Source organism: Mustela lutreola, chromosome 1 (assembly GCF_030435805.1).
Source record: "Mustela lutreola isolate mMusLut2 chromosome 1, mMusLut2.pri, whole genome shotgun sequence".
Taxonomy (NCBI): Eukaryota; Metazoa; Chordata; class Mammalia; order Carnivora; family Mustelidae; genus Mustela; species Mustela lutreola.
The window spans coordinates 124,204,246-124,224,284 of NC_081290.1; the positions used below are offsets into that span (position 1 = coordinate 124,204,246).

The 20,039-nt window shown below is 42.1% G+C and overlaps 1 protein-coding gene across 5 annotated transcripts in view; it reads left to right on the top strand.

Moving 5' to 3' along the window:
- Positions 1-20,039, top strand: part of TMEM131L (transmembrane 131 like) — a 159,430-nt gene that overhangs the window by 66,924 nt on the left and 72,467 nt on the right. For all 5 annotated transcript variants that reach the window (XM_059173505.1, XM_059173493.1, XM_059173502.1 and 2 more), the window contains 2 exons: positions 14,372-14,440; positions 19,161-19,284. In XM_059173505.1, coding sequence (XP_059029488.1) covers positions 14,372-14,440; positions 19,161-19,284 — 193 coding nt within the window. The remainder of the gene's footprint in view (positions 1-14,371; positions 14,441-19,160; positions 19,285-20,039) is intronic.

The following is a 20,039-nucleotide window of genomic DNA, read 5'->3' on the forward strand; positions in this document are numbered from 1 at the left end:
TCATCCTGGTCTTTGTCTAGGGGTGGAGAATGCCTAAAGCAGAGGGGGAGATGTTAGAGATGGAGCTGGGCTGCAGTGCTGGGGCCAGTTCTGACCAGTGGGAGGGTAACAAGCCCACAGGGCCAGACAAAGGGAGGGAGGGCCTATGAAGAGAGGCCTCTCTCCTGGGCTTGAGTGACCACAGGGCCACTCTTTCTTCCGTGACATCTTCAGCAATAACACTTGAGTGCCTCAGAGGTTTGAAAGAAAAATTACAATTTAAAAGGAAAACCTCTCATGCACTATTTGCATGTGAGTGGCGCCTGTATAATTAAGAACAATTAAATTCCCTGGGCTGAAATGAAAGGGTGGCTGCAGCTACTTTTGCTGCTGTTCCAGGGGAGTGCAGCCTGGAGCTGTCAGCTCTCTTGAATTAAGTTGGAGGCATTCTGCCTGCCTGCCTCCCCCAGCCACCTAACCCCCTACCCACCCACCCACCCCCCCACACACAGACACAATAAATTCAATTATAAAACAGACTCTTTTAACCTTGTCCTGATTTGTTTCTCTGGAGTCTTTGGAAATCAGAATACCAGTCTTTACTATTTTGCTTTTCTTCGACCTTAGAACTGATACTTCTCTAAACACTCTGCTGGGTGCTTTGCAAGCTCTTTACATGTAAATTTCATTTAATCCTTGCAGAGGACCTACCTACCTATCTTAATTTTCTAATAGTGAAAACTGAATTCTGGCCACAAGAATAGTAGGTGATCTCTTGTACTCATCTTTCTAGTTAATTCCGCTCTTGTGTTTTGGTTTCTGATGGGGATCCAGTCACCTACCGTAGGCCTTGGGAATGCAGCAACCTTCTTTCATTGCTTAAACCTTCTTGATCCTTGGAGTCCTTCCTCCCAGGACAGAATAGGAAGCAGGACACCATTATCTCTGTTCTTCCTCTTCTGGCTTTGCAAGAGCTCTGCAGTTTGTCACAGGGCTGAAGGACTTTGGGTACAGCAGGAGGATTGTTGCTTTCTGACCTGGGGCTCCCGACATTCATCCCCAGGGAAGGAGGCAGTGCATGTCAATAATTGAGTGTGTTTCAAGCAGTCTTTGAAAAGTAGGCTAGTTTTTATTCCTTGCCTTCATGGCAATGTAAATGGTATTGGGCTCTTATTGGCAAGGCCCCTTCGAGGACTTAATCCTAGCAGATCAGGTGGGGACAGCACCTGTGTGTTTCTTCTAGCACATCTTATATTTTTGGTGTGGTCACATCAGTAGGGAGTGCCCTCCTACCCTGGGTTCCCTAAGTGTATCATAGGGGTCCTTCCAGCTCCCTGCATGGGATTGTCCCTTCATATGTGCTTAGGAGCAGAACGATAGGTTCTAAACTATAAGGTAGTTTCTGTGTGCCCAATCCTAAAAGTGGTTCATACACAAGCATTTCTCATTTTACACCAGCTTGTGAGCAAAGCTACTGAAACCTACTACCACAGTCAATGACTTTTCCCAGTAAAAGGCGGCCAGGAGCTATCCTTTCTTTACTTAAAAGTTTCTTTGTTTTGCCATCAGATTTGGGTTACATTTTTTTTTTTTTTAAAGATATTATTTATTTGACGGAGAGAGAGGAATCACAAGTAGGCAGAGAGGCAGGCAGAGAGAGGGGAGGAAGCAGGCTTCCCGCCGAGCAGAGAGCCCGACGCGGGGCTCGATCCCAGGACCCTGGGATCATGACCTGAGCCGAAGGCAAAGGCTTTAACCCACTGAGCCACCAAGGCGCCCCAGATTTGGGTTACTTTTATTGCTTTAACTATGTAGCCTTCTGATTAATTAGGAAGCTGTGGTTCTGGACCACATGAAAGGGAGGCGGCACTGGGAGCCTATGGGGGGGGCACCCCCACCCCTGCCCCGGGGCCAGCAGAGGGGGGAAGGGTGGGTAAAGTTACCTGGTATTAGTTCTGTTCAGCAGTGGCTCCTGCCATTTCTGGTGTTTGAGAAGGGTGAGAAGCTGTTTTAGTTAGAATTAAGTTTTTGGTAACAGAATTTTAAGATACCAGAGGTTTAAAACAAGATGGATCAAAAATATATGAAGAGCTTACCAGACTCAACACCCAAAAAAACCCAAGTAATCCAATCAAGATATGGGCAGAGGACATGAACAGACATTTCTGCAAAGATATCCAAATGGTCAACAGACACATGAAAAATGCTCCACATCACTCGACATCAGGGAAATACAAATGAAAACCACAATTAGATACCACCTCATACCAGTCAGAATGGCTAAAATTAACAAGTCAGGAAACAAGATGTTGGCGAGGATCCAGAGAAAGGGGAACCCTCCCACACTCTTGGTGGGAATGCAAGCTTGTGCAGCCATTCTGGAAAACAACATGGAGGTTCCTCAAAAAGTTGAAAATAGAGCTACCCTACAACCCAGCAATGGCACTACTGAGTATTTATCCCAGAAATACAAATAGAGTGACCTGAAGGGGCACGTGCACCTGAATGTTTATAGCAGCAATGCCCATAATAGCCAAACTATGGAAAGAGCCAGATGTCCATCAACAGATGAATAGATAGAGAAGATGTGAGATATATACACACAATGGAATATTACTGAGCCATCAAAAGAAATGAAACCTTGCCATTTACAACAACATAGATGGAACTAGAGGGTATTATGCTAAGCAAAATAAGTCAGTTGGGTAAAGACAAATACTATATTGATTTCATTCATTCGTGGAATTTGAGAAACAACAGATGAACATAGGGGAAGGGAAGGAAAAATAAAATAAGATAAAAACAGAGAGGGAGGCAAATAATAGAGACTCTTAACTCCAGGAAATAAACTGAGAGTTACTGGAGGGGAGGTGGGTTTGGAATGGGGTAACTGGGCGATGGGCATTAAGGAGGGCACCTGATGTGATGAGCACTGGGTGTTGTGTACAACTGATGAATCACAAACTCTACCTCTGAAACTAATAATACATAATATATTGATTAATTGATTTTATATAAATTTTTAAAAATAAGGCAAAAAAAAAAAGTAGTTTTGTCTCTTCTGTGAGAGTCTGGATTCCACAGCTTTTGGCGCCAGGAAGTGTTCAGGGACCACTGCTCCCTCCAGGTCATGCATTGCCTTCCCTAGGGTCCTGGGCCTGGTACTCAGGATGCAGGGCGGAGACACTTGTATCCATGACAGCAGGTAGGAGGAAGGAATGAAGGAGAGGTCCAGAGGGTTCCTGGAAGCAGCTGCACAATACTCCAGCTTACCTCCCATTTGTTGGAACTTGGTCCCATAGCCATACCCAGCTGCAAGGGAGCCTGGAAAAAGCCAGCAAAAAATGATATATAAGAGGGAGAGAAGAGATAATAAGGCCTGAAGAACAAATTCCTGTCACACAGAACCCTGGGAAAGAAACCACGAAACCTTTACCATTATCTCTCCAGGGGAGATTGTTTTTGACACAACACGTTTTTAAGCCTTCCCCACTCACCCGCTGCAGTCCCTAGGGAAAAAAAATAACCCAGCCCCTCTGATTTGTAGTAAGGTGTACTTGTCTTTCTGGGAACATTCTAGTCTAGTTTCTCCGGTGTCAGTATTACTTGGGTTTCACATGAGAAAAACCAGCGCCTGAGCCATTCTGACAGGGTGTTCTGTCCTACAAGACGTGAGTTTGGGAGTTGGAAGCCATGCTCTGTGGGCAAGGGTGTGGTGTGTGCCATGGTGTTTCGTAGACAGCTTGACAGGCCAGTTAAAAGAGCTGCTGCTACATTAACAACAACAACAAAAACAAACCAAAAAAATCAGAGGGCAGTTTCACTTTTTGTTTCACTTTTAAAGAAGAACTGACCTTGTTGGAGAGTGACTTGTCCAGGTATTCTGAGAAACAGGAATGCCTGGACACACAAGTTAGCATTGGACGAGACTAACCATCGCCTTGCCTTCCCAATAAGCTCATGCCATGAGTCGTTCACTTGCTCTGGCCAAGAAGGCCACGATAAACAGTTAAAAAGTATTGACATTTTTCACTAAAGTTTTCCAACAGGATTGCTAATAGTCTCTGTAATTGCCTGAAGATGATTTTGCTATATTGCTCACATTGGGAATTAAAAAAAAAAAAACAAAAAAAAAAACTGGGGCACCTAGCCAACTCAGTTGGTAGAGCATCTGACTCTTGATCTCGGGGTCATGAGTGCAAGACCCAATGTTGAGTGTAGAGATCACTTAAATAAATAAAACTTAAATTTTTTTTTTTTTTTAATGAGTTCATTGTGTTGGAATTAAAGTGTTGCTCTGGGATGTGAAATGACATAGTATTATTCTTTCATTCTACCAAGAAACTAAGAAATTGCTTTGCATACGTCAGTGTTTTTCCTTCTTTGCCTTACTGTGGTCTGTGTGCCTTAATTTCTGTTTCTCCCCTTGTCTGGAATTCCTCCTTCATTTCACCTGAAGACAGCGTATCCAGCCTTCCAAGCCCTACTCTGTGCCACCTCTTCCAGAACACTTCCTAACCTGCTCCACACCCATTTTTTCCATCTCAGGGACTGTGCTCCACCTTGTCTTATATGCAAGACCATAAGCCTTTGGTTCAAACTGCTTTGGCTGTTATAATCTCTTAATGCAGGGAAACTGAAGAAATTAATGGCAGTGTGATTTGGCATTGCTGCTTTCATCATGTGAATAAGTATAACTATCCAGTTGCTGAAAGGGTTGTAGATGAGCTTTAAAAAATAGCTGGGTCTTAATGTTCAGAGAACTAATATTTAAAGTTATATGGACACTTCAGTAGCTCATATTTGGTTTTCTAGAAATAGCCATAGTATTGCAGAAACTTGGATTGTCTACCTGTGACTGAGAAGGATAAGTCCTTCATCCTGAGTCTCCCCATTCCCTTAGTGTTCATGTGAATTTCTGCCTTGGCTTCCACTTCTGATTGTAGCATCTGGCCAACTCTTTTGCTGCTTAGAGACTGAATTCCTTTTTCATCCTAACTTGGTGTCCTAGAAATGGAAAGGTAGTGCAAAATGCATTTGGTGTTCTGCAGATATAAAAGTTACAATTATTTTAACATATAGTAGAATCTAGGAAAATGTGTTATTACATCTTTAAACTGTAGATGGGAAGCCATAAATTGCACTAAGGCTTAAGTTGGAACAGGAGTTAGGAAACATGGGCTTAATTATTGGCCTCCTCTTTCATTTATTTATAAATTTATTTTGCCTTTTCTTTTCTTTCTTTCTTCTTCTTTTTTTTTTGCAAATTTAGTCCCTTAGCTAAAGGAGTTCTTTATGGCATGTGGATTGTGATGTAAATACAATAATATATTTTAAAATTATTTGAAATGAAAAGACAGTGCTCTTTGAGGGTTCCCAGATCCAATTCCAATGTGCGTGGGTGTTCCCCCACATATAACACCAAGCAATTCTAGGACACCAGCAGGATGTCCAAGAATTCAACTCAGTTCTGACTCAAAGATTGCATAAGTTAAGGGCTCAGACCTACAAGACAGCCCTCTCCTCTGGCTCCCACTTCAGATGACAGTCACAAGCCTGTTGGCATTGTGACTGTTACTTGTGCTTCTGACTGACAGGTTCAGATTGGTGGTTCCAATGACCTTCTCCTTAGGTTTGATTAATTTACTAGAATGCTGTCAGAAATCAGGGAAACACTTAGATTCATACATTTTTTAAAGGCTATCATAAAGGATATGAATCAACAGCCAAAGGAAGAGACGCATAGGACCGGGTCTGGGGAAAGGGCGCTGAGCTTCCATGCCCTCTCTACACCTTCCACTCTTTCTACCTCCCTACCAGTTCACCAATCCAGAAGCCCTAGGAAGTAGTCTCTGGTTTTATGTGGAGGCTGGCTTGCTTGCTTGCTTGCCTGCTTTCTTTCTTTCTTTTTAATTTTTAATTTTTTTGAATTTCAGTGTAACAGAATTCATTGTTTATGCATCACACCCGGTGCTCCAAAATAAAGATAGATTAAGTCACTGGCCATCAGCTGAACCAATCTCCAGTGCTGTCCCCCACCCCTACAAGAGGAGGTTGGGGCAGAGAAAGAAAGTTCCAAGTCTCTGATCACAAGGTTGTTTCCCCTGGCAACCAGCCCCCCCCCCTCAGTTGGGTTCCAGCATTCATTAACATAACAGAAGACTCCTTTATCACCCTTAACATTTGGGAAATCCCAAGAGTTTGGGAGCTGTGATCCATAAACTGTGGACAAAGACCAAATATATATGAGAAATAAATAGTAACAAATGACAGTATTGCAAATGCCTTTTGAACATAAGGTCCTCTTAGTGCCACTAGAAGGCAGGGACAGATCTGAGGGGTGTGAATGTGTCAGGTCCCCACAGGGCCTTCAGCATCCATTGCATGGGGAGTTCAGAAGAGTACAGGAGTCAGAATCTCCACAAGTCTCCCCCCGGGCAGGTAGGCCATCAGTCACCAAGATGGGCAGTCCTATATCCACTGAGGATAAATTTCAAGAGCCCCCGTGGATGCCTGAAACTCAAATAGTACTGAGCTCTATCTGTGCAGTTGACCCTTAAACATAGTGGGGCTGGAGGTACTTAACTCCTGGTGCAGCTGAAATAACTTTTGATTCTCCCAAATCTTCACTACAGACTGACTGGTTGACTGGAAGCCTTATTGATCACCTAAATAGGCTTTTAACACATTTTGTAGGTTCTGTGAATTACACACTGTATTCTTACCATAAAATAAGCTGGAGTGGGAAAATGTTAAAATCATAAAGAAGAGAAAATTCATTTACAGTATCAAATTTATTGAAAAAAATTTGTGTACAAGTGGACCCATGCACTTCAAACCTGTGTTCAAGGATCAGCTGTGCTGTTTTTATTCCTAATCATACATACCCATGATAAAGTTTAATTTATGAATTAGGCACAATAGCAGATTAACACCAATAGTAACAAAATAGAACAGTTATGACAGTATACATGAAAGTTATATAAATGTGAGCTCTTTCAAAATACTTTATTGTACTGCACTCACCCTTCTTGTGATAATGTGAGATGTCAAATGCTGCCCTAGTGAGATGTAGGAGGTGAGTGCTATAGGCTTTGTGACTTAGCCTGAGGCTCCTATTGACTTTCTGGCTATGTACCAGAAGAAAGATTATCTGCTTCTGGACTGGGGGTGATGCAGGTGACTGAAACCACAGCAAGAGCAACCATGGCCTGGGGGAGACTAGTGGGCGGTGCCCTGTGATCCAACAGTGGAGTCCCAGCCAGATGCTGAACTCTGCCATGGATTCCATTGGGACAGGGCTGGAGGCCGTCTGTGGGATGGTGTCTGGTACATTTGGAAACCCAAGGCAGGAGCTCAGCAGAGGGGTCTAGGCCACAGATATACAGTCTTGGGAAATGAATCAGTCAAACCACAGAAACCAGTTATGGCTGATTGAAGCAGGAAAGGAATTTATTGAGAAGATGTTGGGCCGCTCTCAGAATCTCTAGGAAGACTGAAGAACCAGGCTCAGAAAACAAAGCAAGGAAGTGGGTTGTAGCAGATAGAAGCACAGCCAGGATTGTGCCATGGAAGCAGATGCCGAGGACACTGCTGTCCTTGACTTCTGCCCCGCTGCCTGGCTGCCCAGCTCATTCCCAGGATGATTCTCTGCTTCCTTCCCTTCCATGTGGCCCCAGCTCCCGATGCCCTCTTCTGGCAGGCGAATCTGGCCAAGTCCCAGTCACATGTCAGCATCTTGACTACAAAGCAGGGCTAGAAAAATGAGTAACTGGCCCTTTCAGAATCCAGGAGGGGTGGCACTGGGAAGTCTGTGGTTAAAGTAAGGAAACCTGGATGCTGCACAAGGAGATGACAGATGTCCATATAGGAAAGCATCACCTAGCTGGTGATAGCTGAAACTTGTGGGTAGATGTGACAGGCCAGAGAGAGAATTTAGGGAGCACTGAGGGGACAGTCATGTGGAGGAGAGGAGCTTGACAGGGAGCTGAGAAGGAGCAGCACAGAGGAAAGGGGGAGACTGGGTGAGATTTTCTAGAAACCAAGGAGGGACCCTTCAGGAGAAGAGCCAGGCAGATTGAGTAACGTCAGCACTTGCCTTCCTGGCATGTCCTCACTGATGACCTCAGCAAAGCATTTCTGGGAGAGTGAGGGGGCAGGACACCAGCGACATTGGTGGGAGACAGTGTAACACAGGGGCTTCTTCCCTGTCAGTCACCTGGCAGCGGAGTGGGCTTTGGCTGGTTGTTTAAATGCCCAAAACTTCGGTTTCTTTGGGTATGGAAATGCAATAATAATGGTGTCCACACAGGGTTCTGAGGATTACATGGGACAGTGCTGGGCTCAGCATCTGGTACACTGTGAGTGCTTAGTAAGTGTACTTGCTGTTGTTACCTTTGCCCAAAGCTGAAGGGATGAAGGTCAAAGGGTTTTCCCAAGTGACAGAAGCGTGAGCCTCTCCTGTGTCTAAGTGGAGAAGGAGGACAGCAGGAGGGGACGTTGAACATCCTGGAGAGGGCATGGTGGGTAAGGACCTGTCATCAACCCAGGTTCCATCCAGAAACGTGCCTTAGAACCTTAGTCTTTGAGAGAAGGAATGCCTGCCTCATCCATGGGTGGTATGAACTGGGAGAATGCCTTTGCAACTCGAGGGACAGATTGGTGTGCACAACTTTTGTCCTGGCCTTGGGAACATGCCATACCCCAACACGCGGATATCCCATTACCAGTGAGAGTGTCTCTGACAGACTGCTGCTGGTATTATTGCTCCAAGGACTTTCCTCTTGACTTTGACCTTAAAGTCAGAGGCTTTCTGTAATAGAAGCTAGGAAAATCATGTCCAGCCAAATAGTTTTTTCCCCCCATTTTGGGAATTCCAGGGGGAAAATACTGGTGTCTGCCTTCACTGTCATGTGGTTCTTCACCAGTTGTTACTTCTCCAGGAAGAATGGCCGTTCTGACCTTAGGAGATGTGCGTGTGTCTATCATATTTTTCTTCTGTAAACTTCTGGGAGAAATATTTTTTAAGTTAAAAGTAAGAGCTGAAAGCAGTTTGTAGTACTAATATTACAATGTGGAATTTCATAACTCATGTACTTCTAGAACTTACTTCATAAATCATGCAGTTTGGGCTTTTTCACAGTGGTCTGTAAAGCTGGGCACCATTGAATCACAGAAGTGATCAGGGAGGGCCGCTTCTGGGCTTCCTGTCCGTGGGGACCTGTGGAGGTCTAACACTGGCATTGGCAGGCTTTGGTAAGGGCTGCCCAGGCAGGAGCTGTTTCTGTCTATGCAGGGGTCCTTTCCAGTTCTCCTGTATAACGGAAAAGTACTGAAATCCCTCCAGGTTCATGGGAATAACAGCTGAGTCCTGAAAATACCTGCTGTTGGCTCAGGGTCCAAGGGGTCTGACAGTGTACGAATCTCTACCTTTGTGAATCTGTAGGTCTTTTCCAGCATTGGCAGCACTGGTCTCTGATGGGCACCCCCAGTTCTCCCAGCTAGGGAGAAGAGCCCAGGAGGTAGCTCAATAGCATAACAGGTTTTTCTTTGAATGTTTCAGAGTCTAGACAATAGTATTATTATGCTACGGTCTCCTTTGTTACCTTTCTCAGGCAGAGAGGGTTTTGCAGAACACATGGGAAGCCAGTCCTCTTGTCCTGGTGCTCATCCAGTGCCTATAGCCTGGTCATGGCCCTCTCTCAATGGACTGAAAGAGTTTGCATGGAAAAGGCAGAGAGCTGCAGCTGTTAGGGCTTTGAGAGGCTAAGGAAAACCAGGCCATTTAGGAATATGGAAAACCAGACAGTTCCATCCTCCCTGGAGCTGGTCACCATTGTTTCTCAGATCCCTGTCAAAGCTTAATTTTTACCTGTTCAGCAAGGGTGACAACAGCCTGTGTGTGCTATTTTCGGAAACTCGTTTGTCTTCTCCAGAAACTGATTAAACCTTCAGGTCCCTTTAGGAGTAAAGGCCCGGCACAGACCTACAGTGCATGAGACCCTTTTCAGGGCACATTGTGGCGCATGTTAGGCTTGTGTCCTCACCCGCGTTCTCGTCCTCCAGCAAGGCCTCATCGTTGGCTGCCCCCCTTTCTGCTCCCTCCTGTCCTCACTCTTCCTGCTCAGCACTCCACCATTCAGAGCTGCCAGGCCAACTGTCTAGTGTGTTTTCCTCGCTCGGATGGTGTGCTCCAGATGTGGCCAGTGCTCTCCTTAGCCTCTTTGTCTTCCCTCTTGCTGTTAGCTTTGTTCAAGTGGCCTCCCTTCAGTTTCCATTTGAGGTCACTGTTCTTTGAAGCCCCTGACTCCTCCCACCCCCACCCCCGAGCTTTCCTGGCCATTTCAGAGATTTCTGTTCTTCTCTTTGAATTTTCTTGATCTTTGAGTTTGGCTTATTGGCCTACAAGCCTTGTCTGGTGTCCTGGATCATAAGCTTGAGGGGAGAATCTTCCTCAAGCTAAGCCTCTGCCCCAGGGCAGCCAGTCCATACTGAGTGTAGGCCAGGAGGCCAGGTCTGCAGCTGCTGGGCCCTGTTTCTCATTCCAGAGAGGTGGAGCACTGCATTTGCCCTAATGCGTTTGTTGGTCAGATAGCATTTCTGAATGGCCAGAACAGTTGGTTATAGTTAATCCATTTCCATGTCGGAGTCACTGGACTGAAATGTTTCAGTGAGTGTGTCTGATGTCAGAGATTTAATTTTCCTAGGAATATGGAGTCTGGGCATCTGAATGCTCCTGTAAGGATGTCAGAGCCGTGCTCCTGCAGTTTGCCAAAGAGGAAACTCAAAACGGACCTGGGACCTGAACCAAGGTCTTCTCTTTTCCACAGAAATTCCTTTTCTCTTATGCTACCCACTTTTTGGAACTGTTTTTGTTGTTTTGTTTATTTTTTATAGAAAGAGAAAAGAGCTGAAGTTTCTGGAAAAAAAAAAAAAGAAGATAAAAGAGGAAAACATTCAGATAATCTTAGGTGATGATATTCTTTCCAAATATCATGTGTAGAATTCCTTGTCCACATGTCCTGCTGGTGAGATAGGAGTCAACACTGGGACAGCCAGTGTCCTCAGAAGGGCTAAGAGAGTGTGGGGGGCAGGGTTCCTATAAACAAGAGCTCCCTCACCTCAAATAACCGTCACCTCGACTCCTCTCCCTGTGCTCCTGTTAGGGAAGCAAAATGGCCCTTTGTTTATTTTCCTCTTCTCATAAAGGGCTTTTCCTTAGAATTATCTTGTTGGTGGGACTGGGGTGAACATTAGAAATATGTGGCATGAATTTATCATTTGTTTTTGTAAGATATCTGAGTTTCTTTTATGCCAGATGAGGGGAATCCTAAGAGTGAAAGAGGGCAGGTGAGCTGTGGCGTAAGGGAAGCATTCACACTATTGAGGGACACACATATGAAAAGGTTAATGCTGACTTTTTGAGTAAGGGAGAAAAAGGAGGGAATTTTGTCTTTTACTGCTGTAACTCCTAAGGCTTAAGTTACTTGGATGTCATCGAGTTGGAAATGAAACTTTGGCATCTTTAAACACAGTGTAATTTCTTTGCCACCAGTGATATTTGAGGATGGTTGTTGATGTCCACAGTTGGCTTAATTTTGGCAGTTTGCTCTGTCTTTTCCCCCTTCAGTTTTTAACAAATACTTGAGGGCGTGTGTGCGTGAGCAGGTATTGTCCAGGGTAGTATCTACACTAAAGCAGTTTTATCTTTGAGAACTAACTTTTTAACTCAAGACAGTGATGTTAAAGCTCCTTATAACTTGATCTCCTTTCCAAATTGTCAAAGTCAAGTGAGCTGAAACTGACCAAAGAGAAAAAATAAATCTGTTCTGTGAGTTTTAGAGAGAAATAGTGACATGATTTTACTTCTCCATGATAAAATTAAAATAGGGTTGTTTTTTTTTTCTGAAGTTAGGGAAATGCTGACCATGTGTAGTTTATAGCTTTAAGGTGGACCGTACATAGCTGACTACTGTTGGGTTTGTGAAACTTCCTGATTGTGGGCTTTAAAAATCTCTGGTTATGATAGGAGATGGCCCAGGTTTATGTTTCATTTGTTCTCTCTCTCTTTTTTTTTTTTGGATGTTAAATAGTTGCATATTTATTTATTTAATAAACATATAATGTATGTTTATATTTCATTTGTTCTATTCAGAGAGAATTACTGCTACCCATTCGGGACTTTTAAATCCCCAGGTCAGCTCTGACTCAAATTCGATCGGCTTCTCCATCTGCTCTCATTACTTTTCTTGTCAGGTGACAGTCTTCCTCTAAGTAACATGATCTAATATTTATTGCACTTTTAATTTTAACTATGTGCCAGGCACAAAGCAAAGGCATTATTCTCTCATTTTAACCTCAGGATAATTATATGGTAGATACTGTTGCCATCTTCATTTTAAAATTGTAAGGCTGGGACTTGTGAGAAGTGATTGACCCGCTCAGGACTAGAGAGTGGTGACCTTGGGCCTGGAATTTAAGTTTGTCTGCATTCTGAAGCCCAAACCCTCACCCAGCCACTAGACTGCCTTGGTTCCTTGGGTGGGTCCTGTGAACTTGGATAAGCCTGAACTACATACTAGCTTCAAGTTTCTGACCTCAACAGACCTGCATTGGAATTCTGGCTCTCTTAGTAGCTATGTGATCTTGAGTGAATTGCTTAAATCCTTAAAACCTTGTCTTCATTCTGAAGTTGGGTGTGAAATCCAATGTAAGTCCACTTCCGGTGCACAGGACAGAGGAGACTATAGTTATTTTGCTTAATACTTATGCAGTAGCCTGACTTTTCTAAGACAGTTTTTGGCATGTGAAGTTGCCTGTTTTGTTTTTCTTCTGGGATGCTGAGCCCTGGCCAGCTCGATCTGATGTTCACATTTCTTTACATCTGTCACTTACTAGGATTCTCCGAAACATTTCTGGAGGCAACTAGGTGAGTTAGTGGCCTTTTTGTACACAAGTTATGGAGGGAGTCCTGGCCTTTTGGGGTTGGAGGGAGACCAGTAATCAGCATGCCTCTTCTCTGCTCAAGTTCAACACAAGTGGAGAAGTGGCAGAAGTTGGGCTGGTGAAGACTGAACTGTCCCCTTGATTTAGATAGGGGCAGTGAAGTGGAGGGAGGAAGGGAAGATTGCAGCCAGGATTCTCCCTGTCAGATGAGGGTTTGGGAGGGGTTCTCTGGTCTCTTGTTGTCTGCACCTTAAGGGAAAATGGGAGACCAGCTTGCTGAAGGTCACAAAGCTTCTATTGGCCAGTGGCTCTGAAACTCAGATGTCCACTCCTGGACCCAGTCTTGGGACCATGTTTGGTGGAGCGCTAGGTGGAAAGATTGTATTTTGGAAAGTTTGCTGGAGTTTTTGAAAATAGCTACACTTGTTACATTTTGGGGCTCTTCAGTTAAATGTTTTTGAATTACATGGCTTCCGAAGGTCATATAAACCGGGTGCCTGGGTGGCTTAGTTGGTTAAGCATCTAACTCTTGATTTTGGTTCAGGTCTTTATCTCTGGGTCATGAGGTTGAGCCCTGAGTTGGACTCTGTGCTCAGCATGGAGTCTGCTTGAGATTCTCTCTCTGTGTGCATGCTGTATCTCTCTCTCTCTCAAATAACTATTTTTTAGAAAATAAAATGTCATATGATGACTGATAGTTTCTTGGTGTATATATCACACATACACACATACACATACATATCATGTGCTTTGCATTTTATGTCATTAAGTGTATTTATGTATGTGTATGTATATTGTGTTATTATGTTATACATATGTTTTTTCTTCTGTTTGTTTTCTTTATATGTTTTTTTGTATGTTAATTTATGTCTTGGTTCTAAAGAAAAATCATTGTAATGATTAAGAACTGCAGAAGGATATGACCTGCCATGTGAGGTTTTATGTAATGATTATTCTTATAAATACAGATTTGGGGATGGTTTCAGCATTGAGGAGCAACCCTGTCTACACTCCCCCATCCTTTCCCTGTTACAAATAGTCTACTAATTTAGAGACCAAATCTCCCTCTCTAGTCGCTCACCCCCACCCACCTTACTTGTATGTCTTGTCTTGATTTAAAGTTTATGAAAATAGTCATGTTACTCAAATGCATCCAGAAATGAAGCCTATTAAAACAGTCTGTTTTTTGGTGAACACTTATAGAATCTATACATTTGATATGAAGTTACATTAACCATCATCTAAAAGTATCTTAAATTTTTGCAGCTGTAGAATTATATTAGACTTCTCATAATTCAGTTTTTACATTTAAAACCAATTTAGACTCATCTATAAGGAAGGAAAATTATGGCTCATGAGAACCATTGGCCTAAGTATATATTCTTAACTCAGCATTTAAACCTCAAAACTACAACAAAATTAATCTGTCTTGTCTTTTCTTTTTTAGCTTTTCAGACAAACTGTTCAGTGGAAAGGGCTTACATTTTCAGCCATCAGTTCTAGATTTTGGAATTCAGTAAGTATCTTTTCTTTATAATTCTTAATAAATTGTTTTATTTACATTTTTTGTTTTCAGGATATCATTTATATATATATATATTAATATATTTAAAATGTATTTATATATAGCACATTTATATATCTATAAATAAAATGTTAAATACATTTTAAGTATATTAGTAATATGAGGGATATTGATCCTGGGACTTGTTCAGAGGAATATTTTTGTGAAAGGGAGAATGTAAGATTGTTTTAGCCATTTCTTTTTTTTTTTTTTTTTTAAGATTTTATTTATTCATTTGACAGACAGAGATCACAAGTAGGCAAAGAGGCAGGCAGAGAGAGAAGAAGGGAAGCAGGCTCCCTGCTGCTGAGCCGAGAGCCTGACACGGGGCTCCATCCCAGGACCCTGAGATAATGACCTGAGCCGGAGGCAGAGGCTTAACCCACTGAGCCACCTAGGCGCCCCGATTTCTTCAGTTTTTAATAAATACTCCTTAAAATGTGATTGGAATTTAATAAGAAGTGATTGAAATTTAATAAGAAGTCAATATTAAGTGACTGGAATTTAATAAGTCAATATTGTTTTTCTGTAACAAATCAAGTTATTTTATAGTGAAAAATACTATAATTATTGATGGTTTTGGAATTCTTTGCCTTAGATCCATTTGCTTGTTTTTACTGCTTGTTATGCTTTGTTATGCACAGTGCAGACATTAGTTGCTCCATTCAAGATTTTGAAACACAGTGGGAAAGACAGCATATAAGCTGCAGTTACTTACTCATCCTAAGTACAATGATGCCCTCATCACGTTCAGAACCCTGAAGATGAAGGGAACATGACTTGATTGTTGGTTGAGGGACGAATCTGGGAACTTGGAGAAGTTAGGAGAAGGGCGATGCTGAGCAGAAGGGAGAACTAAAGGACTCTTGTAGGCTGTAATGCTTACAGTGGTTGAAGTTGGAAACCTCTGGTATTCAACACCTTGGATGTAGAATGTCTTGGCTCTGAGGAGATACTGTGCCACGTTCCTAGAGTTTCAAGTATGGAAGTAAAAGTGTTTAGGTGTCAGAGCCCCGCTTGCTTCAGCAGCCTGGAACATTCATTTCATGAAGAGCTGTTTTGAGTTACAAGAAGAGTTAGGTGAGTGAAGTAGGCATGGTGTTGGGAGAGCACCTGGGACGCCCTCCTTGACTCCTCTGGACGGCCTTCTTGCCCTTTCCTTCTGGTCAGCAAAAGGTTAGAGCTGCCGTAAAGGAGAAGGAATGTTAAACGTAGAATTAAGTACCGTGTTGAGCTTTTAATGGTGATTCTGTAAAGGGAAGAAGAGAGGAAAGTGAGAAGGGTGCTGGCTGTCTTTACAATATTCTAGGTGTCTGCCTCTTTGTGTTTGAATTTGCACATTTTTACTGTTCAGTAAAGAAGTGTTCAAAGCTGAATTTATGAAAAAACTTCACTGGTTTGAGATTCTGAGAGATCGCTTTACTTACGTGAAAAGTCTTTATGGTAAGTGGGAATTTTAATGCAGGACCTACTTTTACAAATACATACATTGTCTATTATATACAAATACAGCATTAATACCTACAAATACAACATTGTTTATTACATTGTATGTTAACTAACAAATTTAAATAAAGATATGGAAGAGAAAAAAGAAAAAAATATTACAGTCTGGTAGATAGTGTAAAATGAATAGTAGTAAGTACAGTTAGATGAAGGTAACAACTCCAGTTGATGGGATGCTGGCTATGATATATTTCCTCTTCAGTAAGATAAAAGTCCTGAGAAGAGTGCACATGGATGGATGGATGTCTTGGCTACAAATGTTAACTGGCTATTTGCATCCCTTTCTGGCCCTGATAACTGGAAGCGGGTTGAAAAGCAAATGTTTTAAATGTTTTATTTACAAAGGTTATTAACAAAGGTTAATAACAAAGGTTATTTAGCCTTGTCTCACCTTTGGATGATTCAGTTTTGTTTGTGTAGTACTTTGTAGTTCTCAAAGTACAGTTGTATCTCTTGTCAGCTGAGTCTTCTATCAATCCTAGAAGGATAGTGGAATACTGGGGGGGCAGGCATTATCTGAGAGAGAGAGAGAGGCAGAGAGTTGTGTGTGTGTCATTTTCAAATTGTACTTGAGCATGAACTGCAGATGCTCATGAATTTGGTGCATTTCACTAGAAGTGACAGAATAAGTCTTCTCCAGCACATACCTTTTTTTTTTTTTTTTTTTTTTTGGTGAGCTCTAGGATATGATTATGGGAATAAATTATTTTTTCTAAAGTTTTTTAAAAATCTCGGTAAGAACAAATGGTAACCTAAATTAGAATGCTTCTTTATTTTTTTTTTTTTTGAGATTTTATTTATTTATTTGAAAAAGAGAGAACATGAGTGGGGTGAGGGGCAGAGGAAGAAGCCAGCTGCCCACTGAGCAGAGCCCAATGTGGGACTCAGTCAGGTCCTGGGATCATGACCTGAGTTGAAGGCAGATGCTTAACCGACTGAGCCGCCCAGGCATCCCAGAACATTTCTAAAATTAGTCAAATTCTTCCTTACTTTTTACATATGGTCTATTTTATAGGCATTAGATTCGAACTTCAGCCAGAGAGTTCTCCTCCTGATTTCTTCACTGCCTTTGTTCAGCTTTTGCTATTGTTTATTTCAAAGTTGACCTTGGGCAAACCCCACCCCTTTTCATCACTGCAGTTTCCCTCTGGGATGAAGAATCAGGATCTTGTTACTCACCTGCATTCTGCCCACTTCTTAGGGTTTATTGTAAGGGTTAATATTCCACTGGTCCGGAGATTAAAAGTGCTAATCATTCATAAGAGATTTTAATCATTCTTTTGTAGTATTAAATTAGTAGAGTATCTTCCAGTTGTCACTAGTGACTGAAATTCTTATCCTCATAACACTTTTAAAAATAGAATTAAAAATAGAATAAAAATAGCACAGTGGTAACTAGGTCTGCGCTAGGTCTGGTGAGGTTTCTAGTGGATGCAGTCATGGGGCTCTGTAGAATTACAGTTTGGGGTCTGATTTTCTAAAATGTTTTTGTTTGGGCAATATCTGTATTTTTTTAAACTAAACATCTTGTATTCCAATGATACAAAGCCTTGAGGATAAGTAGTAATAACTTTGCTGATTGAGCCTTGTATTTACATAAAACCTTAAATGATGAAGTCTTTATTTAATTTAACTTAGTGAAGGGAGAGGGCAAATGTGAGCCCAGTACACCCAAAGCAGAGCTCTCAGAGGTGACCCCTTAGGGTAATATAAAAAATTTTAGTTGTATTAGATAAGAACATCAAAAAAATAATAAAGAATCACATTAGTGTGTATTTTATTTATAACTGGATGTAACGGACTTATTTTTTAAAATACACATTGGTTGTTTTAAATTTTCAGTAGAGACTTGTGATTAAAAGTAGGAAGTGTGGGTACCTGAGTGGCTCAGTCGGTTAAACATCCGACTCTTAATATCGGCCTTGGGTCTTGATCTGAGGGTCATGAATTCCAGCCCCACACTAGCCTCTGACCTGGGCATGAAGAGAAAAAAAGGAAGAGGAATATGAAGGATTTTATGGCGGGATATGGTAGTTTGGAAATCCCATTGTCCATAAGACAACATGTACTTCATTTTCTCTAAAACACACAGTTCTTGGTATCAGAGAAATCAGAATAAAATCAGACAAATACAAGTATAATGTAGATGAATTTTTAACATAGAATATAGTTTTATTTCTAGGCCATGTTAAGGAGAGCGGTATATTTGGGTCTCTGCTTCTGAGGAGGGCATTACATCTGGAGAAGGGGCTTCAGTGAAATGTATGTGGCTCTCTGTGTATGACCATGAAACTGAACTGGTAGGAATCTGAGGGGAAGGATTCCAGGGACCATGGCAGGGAGGCGGGCCCAGGTGGGCCAGTGATAGCTCCATTCCTCTGCAGTTCCTTTGCTTTCCTTGCAGCGGATGGAAAAGAGGAGGAAGGGAAAAATCAACATGAGCATCCTCATCAGTGAGGGTGTTTGCTGGAAAGCAGATATCCTTACCTTAGAACGTGAATGTTTTGAAATTATGTCTGAAACTTCTCTGTGCGTCTGTCTGTGGAGGGAGGAGCCAGAGCTTTCATCAGAATTTTCTAGAAGACTCATGATTCAAACGGATAAGAGCAAGCACTGGAAAGTGCTGCTGAGTTTGGTTCTCAGAAGAATGGTCTTTAGCAACAGTTAAGTTTTTCCTTTCATGAGACAGGATAAAGTCTCTTTGTAAGTAGAAATCCATTCCCCCCAAAAAGCCTTTTTAAACTTATCACTCAGAGAAGAAACTCTCAAAAAACCTGGGTTTTTCTATGAATACAGCTTCTTATCCAAACCTGTTTTCTTTTGAATTAGAGCCCCGTTAGGCGAGTACCTAGTTCCTACTGTGTATTTGCAAGCATGTAACGGCCTCTGCAGGTTGAATTCTTCCAACACCAAAGTCGGAGAGGTGTTACCATTGGTTGGCATAAGTGTCTCATAAAAGAAAGGATTCTTTTAAAAGGTTTTGACTTGTGAATTAAATGTTTTATTAATAGCCGGATTTAATCACTGCTGCTTTTAGCTTTAATGAACACCAACAGCTTTCTGGGTTGAAAGCATATACATGGTGCGTGGGTGGAGCGGTGGGTGGATGGCCGTATTTACGACCACACAGTCCATTGGGTTTTTTTTCTCCTTGTTCCCCTCCTAGGTTCCTGGGTCACCCTGCAGCAAAGATTCTCTATGCTTATAACCCTAGTAGGGATAGGGAGGTCGTGGTGAATTCAGTGTTTACAGCTGCTAGACATTTTCATGTGCCTCCTGTTCATTGCAGGGTAAGTGTTGATATACTCTTGGAAACTATGCTGTGGGAGGCTGCCAGGCTTTCTTGCTTTCTTTGGCCTGCATTTTTGACTTTCTGCTCCCTGTCTCCCCTTTTCCTGCTACCCACACTCTTTCCTTCTGCGTGTTTGCTTTAGCGTTTATTTTTTCAGTTGTCCATAATTTTGGTGGCTCTTGATATCTCCATGGGGAAAAAAAAGTTTAGAGTCTAAACAAGGTATAATGTTGTATATCTAATAGGACATTTTCATGATTAAAGAAACTTAATATTATGGGTCTTGAAATGACGACAACTGCTGAACCCTTTAGTAATCATTACAAGTTTTTAGAATTGTGATCTCTGCCTGGAGAACCTACTAGAACAGGACTCCTTTCTAAATACAGGAATAGGAAGGAGTGAATGGCTCCTTATAAAGTTAATAGGCAGCAGAGAGCTACCAATCCCTGTTCTTCCTCGTTGTTTAGATTTCAGTGGTCTTTAACGTTGAGTGAAGATCCCAGTTACTAGTAGGTTTTATTTGTTTATTTAGCTTGCTTATGTCTACCCGATACATTTTTTTCCTTTTAAATATGGGACTGAGGAGATGGTGCAGTAGGGAGCCCAGGATTTTGTTTATGATAGTCCAGATAGACGCAGCTCCTGACTTTCTTTAGGAATTGTCAAATTTGTACATTGCTGGCTCCTTTTACTTAGGTGGAGTTAGAACTGTGTTTGGTAAAGGCCATTGAACACATGGGTGCAGAAGTG